Below are 13,818 nucleotides of genomic sequence, written 5' to 3' on the forward strand. Positions count from 1 at the left end.
ACTTGAATTATCGAGTGGTGTTTACCAGGTTATATTGAATATTTCTACAAGACATGTCATAATACAGTAAAATCATTAATTCAGAGTGCGTCTGTGTGTCTGCATGCCGGCATTTATTTAAAATAAGCTAATGAGAACACTGAAAGGGTAGTTTTTGAAACGTGTTAGGGTTTTTTGTGAAATGACATGAAATGGAAGCAAAGCACCAGAAAAGGATTTAGATGGTTATTTCTAGGAACACAGATAGCTACTGAGCTGTACTGTGTCTTGTCTGATTATAAGATTAATTGTAAAGAGAAACAGTTTTACTGGTAGAATTAAATTCAAAATATTTTCTCAGGGATGTTTCTATAAACTGTTTTGTTCTATATTTAATTTTAAAAGCTAGAATAAGATTAATCAATGTGACAAGATACAGAGAAGTATATGAAAATTCAGTAACTAATACAAGTTTTCTTTTAGATACACTCATTCAAAAAGTTCCTTTTGTAGTTCACCACTATATGTGTAAAAGCAATTGATAAAATAAACTGATTCCTAGGAGAAATCCTTTAAGCAGTCAACCTACAAGCAGCAGCCTGTGATATTTTAAGTATCTTCTCACAGTCTTATATATATTTACTATTTAGATAGGTAAAACCTGACCATTCTTCAGTTTATCTCTGGATGGGGAGTGGCCAGGTGGGGGGACAAACAAGAGACCTATGGGAAGGAAAAAATCCATCATGATTTCCTGATAGCAACTAAAGAATCCTCGTGATATTAAAGTATTATGTGACTGCTTTCTATGAGTTTTTCTTGCAAATGTAGGAAATTTTTCACCAAGAACTGAGTAGGACTGTTCAGTCTATATGTAGACTGTTCCAAGTCTTTACCTACAAAATTAACTGAATTACAAAAATTTTAAAAATGAATCCTAGCCTTTTTCCAAGTTAACCTATTAGCCCTTAGTGCTATCACGAAAGTGGTTGCATGAGCAGGTTCTGCAGGCTGTTTAATGACCAGTATATTAAAAAATTACAAAAACTTGATGCAGGTGAAAGATTAGATTTTGCTTCAACACGTATTTCTGAAAATAGATGGATTTTTATTTGTTGAAAGTCTGGTGTGCTTTTGGATTTTTAAAAATCAAGGAAAAAAACCACACTCAAACAGCCAAACCTGTATCACTTGTAACGTCTCTCTTTCTTTTTTTTTTTTTTTTGTCTTGCAGGGGTGCTTTCCAGACAGGCCAGGGACCGTTGGATGCTCAAGTGAAACTCTTAGAATTCACCCTGGAACAGAATTTTGAAGTTGTATCAGTTAGCACTATTTCTGCAGTAATTGAGTCCATAACCTTTCTTGTGCATCATTACATTACATGTTCGGACAAAGTAATGTCTCGCAGTGGCTCAGACAGCTCTGTGGGTGCTCGAGCATGTTTTGGAGGGCTCTTTGCCAATATCATCCGTCCAGGTGATGCCAAAGCAGTTTGTGGAGAAATGACAAGGGATCAACTCATGTTTGATTTATTAAAGCTGATAAACATTTTAGTTCAACTGCCACTCTCCAGTAACCGAGAATACAGTGCTCGTGTTCCAGTAGCCAGCAGTACTACAGACAGTGTGTCTGATGAGGAGAAGGTTTCAGGAGGGAAAGATGGCAATGGAAGCAACCCTAATACTCAAGGATCAACTGCATACGTGGCAGATTTGGTGTTGGCCAACCAACAAATTATGAGCCAGATTTTGTCTGCGCTTGGCCAGTGTAACAGCAGTGCTATGGCAATGATTATTGGTACGTGTTTTCTGTGTAACATGGAAGGTCTTTTGGGTGGTGAAACATGTAAAACTTTTGAAATCTCATAAGCTGGGTGTAGATGTGAAGGAATGTGTTACAGAAATGACAGGAAAGAAGAGACAGAGAAAAAGGTAAAGGCGAACAGATGCATGAAAAAAGCCCCTAACAGAAGGTGGGAGACAGTAATTGAAACCAAACAGGAATGCATTTGGCATTTGAATTTGCTGAATCTCAGAATGCTTGATGTTAAAAGACCTCTGGAGATGGTGTAGTCCAGCTTTCCTGAACAAACTCAGAGCCTGCCTCAATTGAGAGCAGGTTGCTCAGTACCTCGGTTCAGTTGGGTTTCTGATTTCTCAGGGCTGGAAACTCCACAACTGATGTGAGCAACCTGTGATAATGATCAATCATTCTTAAAGTAGAATAGTCTTTTTCTTATGTTTCAGTGGAATTTCCTGTATTTCAGTCTGTGGCCATCACATGCCTCTATACATGAATTAGAATGAGTCTTCAGTTTGTACAAGACACCTCAGTTGTTTGCTATGTATTGTATGCTTTTCCTTTTTAAATCACTTTGGGTAAATACAAATTACGATTGTGTGCCCTTCATAGAATACCTAAACTTTTCTTCTATTTTACCAGAAACTGCATTAACATAATGATCTAGGAGTTGCAGTCATGTATTTGTAGGTGTGATCTTCTTGCTATGAACTATTGAGGGAGATCATGATATTTAGGAATCAAAGCTACTGTTTGTCAGACATTTATCTGAGGTGCCTTTTCTCAGAGTGACTGCCTGTCTTTGTGACTTACTTGTGTGCTGTGATGGTAGCATAGAATTTATTTGCTCAAGTTAAACCACTGACTGAAATACCATGGATTTCTGCATGTATAAAACATTTTGCAGGGGGATAGACAAATACCTGGACTCCATTTCAGGTGTAACAGTTATAAAATTTTGTTCTCTTTATAGTGATTCTCTGACTTTGAAGCAAGTTGCTCTGGACTTTTCTGTGGTGCCTCTTTTAAGCAGATACAAAACTTAACCGAGTAACTTAACCAGTTACTTGTTCAGTGAACCCTCATGAATATTAGACCAGTGGTTTATTTCAGCATGAAAATAATTGAGGAAAAGATAGTTATCTCTAGTAGTCAAATTAAATAGGAGGCAGGATTTGACAAGTCTGGATTGTGCTGTTGGAACATTCCTGAAATTAATTTCCGAGTATCTCCTTTATCACTTACAGGGTAGTTGTTGTCATATTGCAAAGACACTATGAACACTGAAAGTAGTTTGTTCTGGGAATGGTGGTTTGTTCTGAATATGCATTTCTTTGGAGTGAAATTCAGATATTATTCTCCTCAACTCTGATATCTTTCTAAACCACTGATTTTTGTCCTGGAGTTGTTTTGCATTTTTTAAGGGCAGTTTGGAAAGATAGTTTTTTCAAAATGCTTTTCATTGAAATTAAAGTTCTGTACCAGTTGGTCCTTTCAATGGATTGTTCTTTCAAAGGGTTTTTAATGTAAGCTATTGGAAATTCTCTGTTCATGTATTTTGAGAAGATGTAGCACGCTATTTGTGGGTTTAGTTCCTTCAAGAGAAACGTTTTAAGCTGTCTTCAGACAATTTCTGTGAACAAAATATTTTGCAAGACTGCAGCCAGGGTTACACAGGATCCAAAAATTAGTTATCTGCATATAGTAATAAACATGTAATAACTAACGCTGCATGGAAAGGTGCTACCAGGATAGGTAAACAAGATGTCTGCAAATATTACTGTTAGGTAGTGGCTCTGGCATCAAAATTTATGCTAATAGTGTTAATTTACCACATCTGGCAAGCCAGCTGATCAGGATCCAGGATTGCCCTGAGTAATTCACTTGTCACATGAAATTTAAATATTTTTCTTTCTGTTTTTCCTTTTATGACCATTGTGTCTGCTTCATTAAGGTTTTATGCTTTATAATTGACAAACTGTGAAAATTATACAAGTAACAGTATTCACTTCTTGCCCTATCTTGTCCTCACCTGAAGGTCCTTCCTCACAGCAAATCCAGCTTACTTGACTTCAGCTCTGTCATTCATTCCATTTAACTTTCCTAGGTTAGACAGAGGCTAGGTCTTAGGACTACTTTATTAGTTGCTGTGCATGCATTGCTTATCCGTATTTGCTTTCTTGACAGTTTAAAGGTGGCCAGAGTATTACACCTGGCAATGCTCTTGCCAAAATGTTTCTGTAAGACACGTTTAAAAGATCACTTGAGCACATAACAAATGTGGGGTTTTTATTATTTTTAGTACATCTTCAGTTTTTCTAAATGGGGCAGAATTTACTCTATGGTTTTCTTACATTTAAATCTAAGACCACTTTTAACAGCTCTTCCAGATCAAAGCCATATTGTATACTTGTATTTATGGAAGTAATTTCTTCCATGGGAAGACTATTATTTTGCTTCCTATCTGTAATCTAATCAATGCATAGTCAACATTGCTGATAATTGATATTCAGAAAATTATCATTAATAAATCCTCAGCTTTAGTAGTGAGAAGCAAGTTTCCAGGAGAGGTATTTCTGATAGAAATATGTGTGTTAAATGGGGAAGTTTTTGGCAGCACAAGGGCACTTTATTATTACGTTAAAAAAATCTTAAATGTCAGTTGCTTGCAGCTAGGAGTGATTCCAATCCTTATAGTTACGCTATTTCCTTCACTAATTACACTTACTTTTATGGTCTGATTTGATTTAAATTTCCTGACTTCCTGGGTTAAGTCTTCCTATTTATACATATCTGGGACAACTAATTGTAAGTCATATGATCCTGAAAACTGGTCCATTTGTACTTTATAAAATCCATGTGAACATTTGAATATTCTCAACTTCTCTTATGTGCTGTTAATGGTTTGTTAGGTCTCAGTTTGTGACCTTTGAACTATCCGTTTTAATTTAGGTGCAAGTGGCTTACATTTGACTAAACATGAGAACTTTCATGGTGGCTTAGATGCAATATCAGTTGGAGATGGGTTGTTCACTATTCTGACAACACTTAGTAAGAAAGCAACAACAGTTCAAGTGATGCTTCAACCTATTCTTACCTACATGGCCTGTGGGTACATGGGAAGGCAGGTAAGTTCCCTTAGGCTTGCTGTGCTTCAAGGCAGTTGATTCTGTAATCAGCAATAAGGTCAGAAGACTAGAGTATTGGTGTGTAAAAGAAATGTTATCATTTTTACAACTTCGCTTCATTTGGGTGCTGAAGTTAGGAAGCATCTCTCTGTTGCCCATGGTAGAGGGAGAGAGTTTTCTCTAAGAACATTTTTACATTGCTGTAAATGTTCCTAGCTAAAGGCTTGAAGATGGAACAGATATTTTGTTATATGCAAGTGAGAAGCATGTGAATTGTGGCTGTTTTAATGCTCAGTACTCTTATTTCCCTGAAGATGCTCACCCCCTGATTTGGAACTTTTCCATACCTCGAAGACTTTTCCTGTGTAAGGAATTTAATCATGTGGAGCATAGTGTTGTATAGGGTGGCAGAGAAGTCAGCTGTGGTGGCATTTCTTCCCTGGTAGTTTTGCCTACTAAAAGGAGAGGCTGAGAGCTGTTATTTGAATTTCTGCTGTAGTAATTTTGTATGAAACCATGTATTTCTTAATTGATTTTCTTCTAGGGTTCTCTTGCCACATGTCAGTTATCTGAGCCACTGCTCTGGTTCATTTTACGAGTGTTGGACACAAGTGAGGCACTGAAGGCTTTCCATGATATGGGTAAGAATGTCTTTTCTTTAGCCACATCAAATAAAAAGTTTGGTTTAGATTATTTTGGCACTTAGAGAACACGTACATGTATCTACATGGGCCAATTTACTGAATAGGCCTTTGTGTGGAATCCATTGTGTGCTTCTGAGCAATAATTTTTCTCTGCTCACATTATACACAGGTGGTGTTCAGCTTATCTGTAACAACATGGTAACAAGCACAAGAGCTATTGTTAACACAGCAAGAAGCATGGTTTCAACTATTATGAAATTCCTGGATTCTGGTCCCACCAAAGCAACAGACAGCAGTTTGAAAGCCAGAGTGCTTGCTTCTGAGCCTGATAATGCAGAAGGAATTCACAATTTTGCGCCTTTGGGTGAGTAATGCATCTTTCTCTTAAATTAATGCTTGCTGGTCCTTTGAATGTGTATCAAGTTCTTAACAAATGGTAGTACAATAGTGTCAAATGTTCCAATGCTACTAAATCATCTAATGACAGTGGTTGCTGGTGTTTCAAGGTAATGTTGAGAGATGAGGTTAGTCCCCTATACCACAGATATTAAGACCTCATGTGCACAGGGGGAGAGAAGGAGAGGGAGTGAGCTGTGTCTGAATGAAGTCATGCATCAAGGTGAGCCCCTTTCCTCCCCTAGGTCAAGGGGGTGCCTGGTTCCAGCCCACCATTTGCCTTAAATACACTAAGATTCAGTAACTTCTTTTAAGGCACAATAATGTTGGTGGAGTTAATACAGAATCATGGCATGGTGGGATGATAGAGACTGAGCCTGACCTCTGTGCAGCAGAGTGGAAGAAGTTGGAGAATGAGGCTGATATTGTTGATAGTGCTCTCATACCTACTTCTGACTGCTCTCAAGTTGCCTGCATGCGCATTTCTTAGAATTGCAATGATGTTTTGATATCAATACAAATGGCTGCCGGTGTGTGTTTTAAGAGGTAGTGGTACTGGAATATCTTACAAAGGCTTTCCTTTTTAGTACTAGTGTCTTTGTTTTCTGTTGCTGCCCACTAGCCTGGTGTGACCCTTAAATGTATTCATGCACTTTGTCTCACTAACAAGACGGAATTAATTTTAACATTTCTGGGGAGATTGTTGAATGAGAAAGGAATCCATTCAGTCCTGTGATTCAAATTTAAGTGTCAAAAATAATGGCGTTACAACAGACAATGAAAAGAGGTTTATTTGGTGGAATAGGGGCCACTGGAAATCTTCTACTTTGCTTTTCACAAATTTCTAAATGGTAAATTTAGGAATCCTGCAAATGTTCCTTCTTTATTAATTTAAATAGTAAAAATCCTAAGCATGTGTGGTTCTTGCCTTCCTTATCTTCCAGCTTACCAAGTGCTGCAGTTCTTTATGTTCTTCCATGAGGACATCTCGCTTAATATTTAACTTTCAGTCAGGAATGAGCTTTTAAAATTAACCTTCTGGCTGCCCACACTTAGTACATTCTAATTCCCATCATTTAGTAGTCTCTGAGTACACTCTGATTCTCATCATGTGGTTATTCTCTGAGATGAGCTTGATTCATTTTGGGATAAAAATTTATCAAAATGTGTCCAGTAATTAATGTCCAGCTGCTGCTAGGCATTTAGTTGTGGGGTCAGGCTATAGCTGCCTTACAGTAGAACACCCCAAGTACCTGTAGCTTGCAACAGCTCAAAACTTGTTATGCCTTATAACTTGGTAGAGAAGGCAGCCTACGTCTTCCTTTTTCTTTCTTAACTTATGCTAAGACTAAAAAAAGAAGCAGCAGCTGTGGTGAATTATTTTTTGATTCTCGTGTCTCTTTTAGAAAAGGGTTTTCATCTGAAACCATTTTAAAGAAAAAGGCTTGCAGAAGTTGCTTTTAAAGTCATTGATGTTATTTTAGTATTTGAAGTGTGTTAACTGTGAATTAACTGAGTTCAAGTTCTAAGCATGCTCTTCAACCTGCACCGTGCAACCTTCAACCTTTCTATTTGGTTTGTTTTTGTCATGTACTCTTGAGAGTATGTTTAGAAATTTGGTACCAACTGCTCCCTAGCAAATTTCAAGGACATACATATGCATGTGGATATGTAAACTGACAACTTAAAACAGTCTCAGAGTGAAAGAAAACTAACTGGGCAGTGGACATTCAACATGAGATATTACTGATAAAGCAAAAGAGATGAGACAGAAAAAAGATGTTTTCCACAGTTCAAGTTGTAAATTAATCTGGGTTTTATTAATAAACATTAATAATCAATGTTAGTGGTGCTATTTTTGAAGGTTCAATCACCTCAAGCAGCCCCACTGCCCAGCCTGCTGAAGTGCTGTTGCAGGCTACTCCTCCCCACAGACGGGCTCGCTCTGCTGCATGGTCATACATATTTTTACCTGAGGAAGCTTGGTGCGACCTCACCATTCACCTTCCTGCAGCTGTGCTGCTCAAGGAGATCCACATCCAACCTCACCTGGCCTCTCTGGCAAGTAAGTAGATTCACTGATGTTCATGGCAGTTCAAAAATTTGAAGATTATGATACAATACAAAGAGTATAATCAGAGGAACTAAAACTAGGATGTTGTTGGTTGTTTGAGTAATGCCTGTAAAATAAGTTTGAAAACTTGTAAATTCTGCTTTCTTTGAGAACCGAAGGCCCTGCCTCTACTCGTTTTCTAGCATAGTAGATGTCACATGGTATTCATGTTAAATATGTCAAAAATCTTTGTCATGATCATCAAAACTTTGCCCAGTGAGAAAATATTATTGGTCAAAGGTCTTAATGCTTTTGTATAGTAGTTGGGAAAAAGCATGAGATTTTCAGCTTTTATTGTTGTAGCCCTGATAGGGAAACTATTTTCAGTGACAGGACTTTTCTTCATCAGAAGTCTTTGAAATAAACTGTATATGCCATGTATCAAAATGCTTGTACTTTTTTACATGTACCATCTCCCAGATCAAGTTCTCCAGCTGCAGTTCTGTAGTAGTGTCTGCCTAAGATCATTTCAGTCATGTTGTTCTCTGAATTTTAATTGTTGATGATGTATCCATGATAAAGACAAACTGGTACAGATTTTCAAATAGTGTTAAACCTTCTTATCTTACTCTGTAGCTTGCCCTTCATCAGTGTCTGTTGAAATAAGTGCAGATGGTGTCAATATGTTACCTTTGTCGACTCCTGTTATCACGAGTGGTCTCACCTATATAAAAATCCAGCTGGTAAAAGCTGAAGTTGCCTCAGCTGTCTGCCTTCGTCTTCATCGTCCTCGGGATGCCAGTACCCTGGGCCTCTCTCAGATCAAGCTGTTAGGCCTCACTGCCTTTGGGAACACCTCCTCTGCCACCGTCAATAATCCCTTCCTTCCCTCTGAGGACCAGGTCTCCAAAACGAGGTGAGGCTCCAGTGTCAGGGGACGCTTTGTGCCAGTTCCTGGTTTAGGGTTTGGGTTTTTTATAGAGTTTTCTTCTCCGAGTCAGATCTTTCAGCAGCAAACTCTTCCTCATTTTTTTCCCCAATATGAAGGGAAATACAAGCAGTACTTCTGCCTTCTTTAGTAGCACGCTTAGTCTGCAAGTGTAAAAGGGAATGTTTTGTCCCTGCAGTGGTGAGAAAATACAAAACATAGGAAAGCATTTAGAGTTGCATTTTGGGATTTTAATGGGTAGTCACTTGTCAAAAAAAATGCAGTGCCAAAATACTTCTTATCCTTACAGAAGTCACCAGAGTTACATAAGTATTGGAGCAGGAGTAGAAATAGAACAATGGAATGTTTTGTGGAAGTCATATCTAATATTGCTGTTTGCAAACATTTCAGAAATAGGAACTGAATGTTGCTATGATTCTGGCACATCAGCAAGATTTCTTTTCAAAAGCATTTTATTTGGTTAGGTGGCATTTTGAGTTTCTTACTTTGAAAACAAAAATAAATGAACATGTAAGGATTTTTTTTTAAGTATCATTCCAATTTTGAATTTAATTTACTGTATGGATTTTTGTGACTTCCTGGTTTTTAAATTTAGCTTACTAAATTGTAAAAATTATTAATGTAAAATATTTCATCTTTAAACCTTAATGTTTGTAAATTTGAAGAGAGCATCGGAAAGTTTTAAAAATCTCTTTTGTAGGGAAAAATTTTGAGAGCATAAGTAAATTTAGAGAACATGAATACTCTATGTGTATTTATTAGAAACTGTATAACTGAAATTGGTTTTTGCTCTTAAATAGCAGTGAAAAAATTGTTGTAGCCAAATTGTACTGTATTTTTACTGCAGAAAAGGTTATAATAAAGTCACACAAGCATAATCAGTGTCTAAAGAAGGTGAAAGTATGTTCCCCATTTCTTGAAATGTTTTATTGTAGCTTTCAGCTTCATGCTGTAAATTTCTCAATAAAATAGTGATAGTAATGTGAAACATATATGCAATAAACTTGCGTAAGTTTTGTTTTAGATATAACAGAGAACTTGCTCTCTTGTAATTGATGAATTGATTTAGGAGTAAATAATTCCTAAAATAAAATAGTAAACCTAATTTAAGATCTATAATAAAGTATACATTTTTTTAAACTGTGGTAAAGGTTAGTTGTGGAATCAATCTGCTGGTTTAGAACTTGTCAGTGAAAGATACCATTTTTTTTACATACAGCTTAGATTGCCATCTTGTTCATGATGCTAGTTTAAATAGTATTGTGGTGTATTTTATAAATGAAGTGTGATTGATGTGTTTCCAAGTTGATTTGATTACAATAGGTTTATTTCTCAGGATTTGTTATTAAAAGGACTTCTAAATGATTTTGTCAAAGAATGAGAGACATGAGGAAAATGTAGTAACTAACACCTTTTTAATTTCTGTGCCTTTTCTAAATGCATTTTAAATCAAGTTACCTAAGGTTCACTGCAGTTTATTGTAAATGTGTATGATCCTAAAAGTTTGTAATGTTAGGGAAGTTGTGCAGGTGTATAATTTTAATGCCAACTACTGTTGCACCTTCACTCCTTTTGATTTAACAAACCCAAACACACAAGCAAATAAAACCCAACAAAGAAAAAAACCAACAATCAATAAAACCCAAACCCAACCTACACCTATCCCCATATATAAACACCATCACTTTCATCCTTCCCTCAACAGGGAACGATTTCTTCCTGTCAGAAGAAATATGTATGTGAATCGAGAAATCTTGAAAAACTTTAGTGATGACATTTGCAGGCTCTTTACTCTTTCTGCTCACAGATCCTGCTTTTCTTGCCAACTTAACCCAATGATTACAACAGCATTATTGATGCATATTTCATTGTGGTCTTAAATTCAGTCATTTACTTTGCTCAGATGATGTTTGATCATGTCACAGAAGTTTTCTGCAGTTCTTGTTCTGTAATCTAATCTAAGTAGCTGTGCTACTGATAAAAAGTAATATAATAAAATAATACATATTTTTCTGTTTTCCTTTTCAGTATTGGATGGTTAAGATTATTGCACCACTGCCTCACTCACATAAGTGATTTGGAAGGAATGATGGCTAGTGCTGCAGCACCCACTGCTAATCTGTTGCAGACATGTGCTGCTTTACTAATGTCCCCTTACTGTGGGATGCATTCTCCAAACATTGAGGCTGTGCTTGTGAAAATCGGGCTTCAATCCACCAGAATTGGCCTAAAATTGATTGACATTCTTCTAAGAAACTGCTCGGCATCAGGGAGTGATCCTGCAGGTGAGTGCAGTGTGTTTCTTTTCAGTTATTGCTTAAAAACATTGCTTGCATGAAAGTACATACACAGAATATTTGCATGTTGCTTTCTGATTCTGAACCTGGGTTGCCATAACTTGCCATTGTGCTTTGTTGGGCTTCTTTGTATATGGGTAGTCCTACCAAGGTAAAGCAACCAGAGTTGTTTGATTTTTCATAATTAGGTGGGTGTTTTGAAGACAGAGTAGGATGCACAGTGTATCTTAAATGCCTCTTGATTTAAATACTGTGTCCAGATGTTTTAAAATAAAGAGTACTGCCACAAGCATTGCTAAGGAAAACTAACACAGGAGATTTTGGGCAGCAGTAGTCTGTAGGACAGTATGAATTCTGAATAGCATTAAGCATTGAAAATATTTATGCATGGAGGAACATAATGAAGATACAACTACATTCTATATCCCATAGTGAAATTTTGCAGAAGCTGTTCTGTCAGTGCACTGAGGGTTTTGTTTTTATGGTTTCATACCACTTTGCTGTTTTGTAGCTTCTAAGTGAAAGAAAACAAATTCAGTTTTTCCTGTTTTGAGACTGCTAACAGAAAACACTCTTTTTAAAATGGTTTCCATGACTTCTTGTGCCATGAGTTAGTGTTTCAGTGTAGACTGCTCTGTTTTGCTGGAATGTTGTTAGATAGGAGAGCACTCTCTGGCACTGCAGTAGAGGAACACAATGAGGAGAAGTTGAATAATAAATAATCTGTAGAAATCTTCAGATGTAATCCTGTTGCTATAAATTGGCGTTAAATAAGTGTTCATTCTGACAAAAGTGTTTGCTTCTGTGAAGCAAGTGGTCTGACAACTCTATTGGAATTAATCATATCTTTTGGAATATGTTGAAGAAAAACCTGACTATGTAAACCTCTAAGTTCTGTATCTAATTCATTTTCTAATGACTTTTCATAGTAAGGCTGAACATTGGACAAAGTGCACAATTTTGAGACAGTGGTGTGTGTAGGAATTTCACCCTTATGTTAATGAGAAAACTTAATTCAGTGTTAATAATGCAATTCTGTAATAATGTCATTAGTACACTTAAAAAAATACATATGTAAGTACTTCTATTATTTCCCCCCCCCCTTTTTTTTTTTGAATGCGGCAAGATCTGAATAGCCCTTTACTGTTTGGAAGATTAAATGGTCTCTCTTCTGACTCCACAATAGACATTCTTTATCAGCTTGGAACAACTCAAGACCCTGGAACAAAAGATAGGTAATGTTATTTGGGTTGTCATATGGAACCATATACAAAAAATAACCTGCTAAACAGTGGCTTGATATTAGTTCACAAAACAAAATATTTTTTGGAATCTAATTGTTATGAGGTAGTGTGGAAGTGCAGAAATCTGAAAGAGCTCTCCCAGCTTTCTGTCCCAGCTATTTGCAATCTTTCCAGGGAGTGCTGTCCCTCTTTTCCTGCTGTTATAAATGTGATAAAACTTTAGTTTTTAACTGACTTTTTTCTCAAATAGTCAGAACTCAGATACCTACTATATTTTCTTTTTCTGTAAAAGGTTCACATTTGACTGTCCAAGATAAATTTTTTAAATTAACTTTGCCCTGACCTAAGTCTTGAGAAAAAAGAGCTTGAGCTCACTCTCAAACTTTACTTCAAAGAAAGAGATAAATGTGTAAATTGGATTACAAAAAAGCAGCAAGCTAATTTGATTCTAAGTGTTTCTTTCTTGTTTGTAATGTGCAACATCATCTTGTCTTACAGAATTCAAGCTTTGCTGAAATGGGTCAGTGATTCTGCAAGAGTTGCAGCTATGAAAAAAAGTGGCCGGGTCAGCTACATTTGTCCCAGTAGCTCAACCAGAGAGTATGGGCTTTTGATGCCCTCTCCTTCCCACTTGCATTGCGTAGCAGCAATTTTGTGGCATAGTTACGAACTGCTCGTTGAATACGATTTGCCAGCATTGCTGGACAGGGAACTCTTTGAGTAAGTAAAGCATAGTTTTACACTATATTTGCATTATTTTTATAATTAGATTGTTTAGTTAATGGATATACAGTAATTTCACGAATACAAGCCGCAGCAATTTGACAAAAATTTTGGTGGAAACCCGGAAGTGCGGCTAATAGTCGGGTGCGGCTAATATATTAATAATTTTCTGACATTTACAACCCCAGACGTGCCAGCCAGAGTGCCGAGCCAAGCACCGGCCAGTAAAAGCCGGCATTTCGCAATTGTTACAGTGTTACCGTGTTGCCCTGGCTCCCTGCAGGCAGCACGGGGGGCGGGGAGAGAGGCGGGAGAGCTCTCTTCTTCCCTCCTCTGCCGCAGCCCAGGGGAGGAGGGGGGGGGCGCCGCCATTGCCGCTGTTCAGGGAGGAGAGGTGGGGGGGGGGGGGGGCGGGGGGCGCCGCCATTGCCGCGGCTCGGGGAGGACGCGGGGGGGCCGCGCCGCCATTGCCGCGGCTCGGGGAGGACGCGGGGGGGCCGCGCCGCCATTGCCGCGGCCCGGGGAGCCGACGGGGGGGGCGCCGCCATTGCCGCGGCTCGGGGGGGCCGCGCCGCCATTGCCGCGGCCCGGGGAGCCGACGGGGG

At 37.9% G+C, this 13,818-nt stretch overlaps 1 protein-coding gene across 5 annotated transcripts in view; it reads left to right on the forward strand.

The window, feature by feature from the left end:
- BIRC6 (baculoviral IAP repeat containing 6) overlaps positions 1–13,818 on the forward strand; it is a 179,546-nt gene that overhangs the window by 85,539 nt on the left and 80,189 nt on the right. For 4 of the 5 annotated variants that reach the window (XM_033056376.2, XM_033056377.2, XM_033056378.2 and 1 more), the window contains exons 46-54: positions 1,214–1,776; positions 4,732–4,907; positions 5,452–5,548; positions 5,721–5,915; positions 7,812–8,012; positions 8,637–8,916; positions 10,978–11,234; positions 12,373–12,481; positions 12,989–13,210. In XM_033056376.2, coding sequence (XP_032912267.1) covers positions 1,214–1,776; positions 4,732–4,907; positions 5,452–5,548; positions 5,721–5,915; positions 7,812–8,012; positions 8,637–8,916; positions 10,978–11,234; positions 12,373–12,481; positions 12,989–13,210 — 2,100 coding nt within the window. The remainder of the gene's footprint in view (positions 1–1,213; positions 1,777–4,731; positions 4,908–5,451; positions 5,549–5,720; positions 5,916–7,811; positions 8,013–8,636; positions 8,917–10,977; positions 11,235–12,372; positions 12,482–12,988; positions 13,211–13,818) is intronic. The other variant, XM_033056380.2, reaches the window with a different exon arrangement.

The sequence above is a fragment of the Catharus ustulatus genome, chromosome 3 (genome assembly GCF_009819885.2).
Source record: "Catharus ustulatus isolate bCatUst1 chromosome 3, bCatUst1.pri.v2, whole genome shotgun sequence".
In the NCBI taxonomy this organism is placed as follows: Eukaryota; Metazoa; Chordata; class Aves; order Passeriformes; family Turdidae; genus Catharus; species Catharus ustulatus.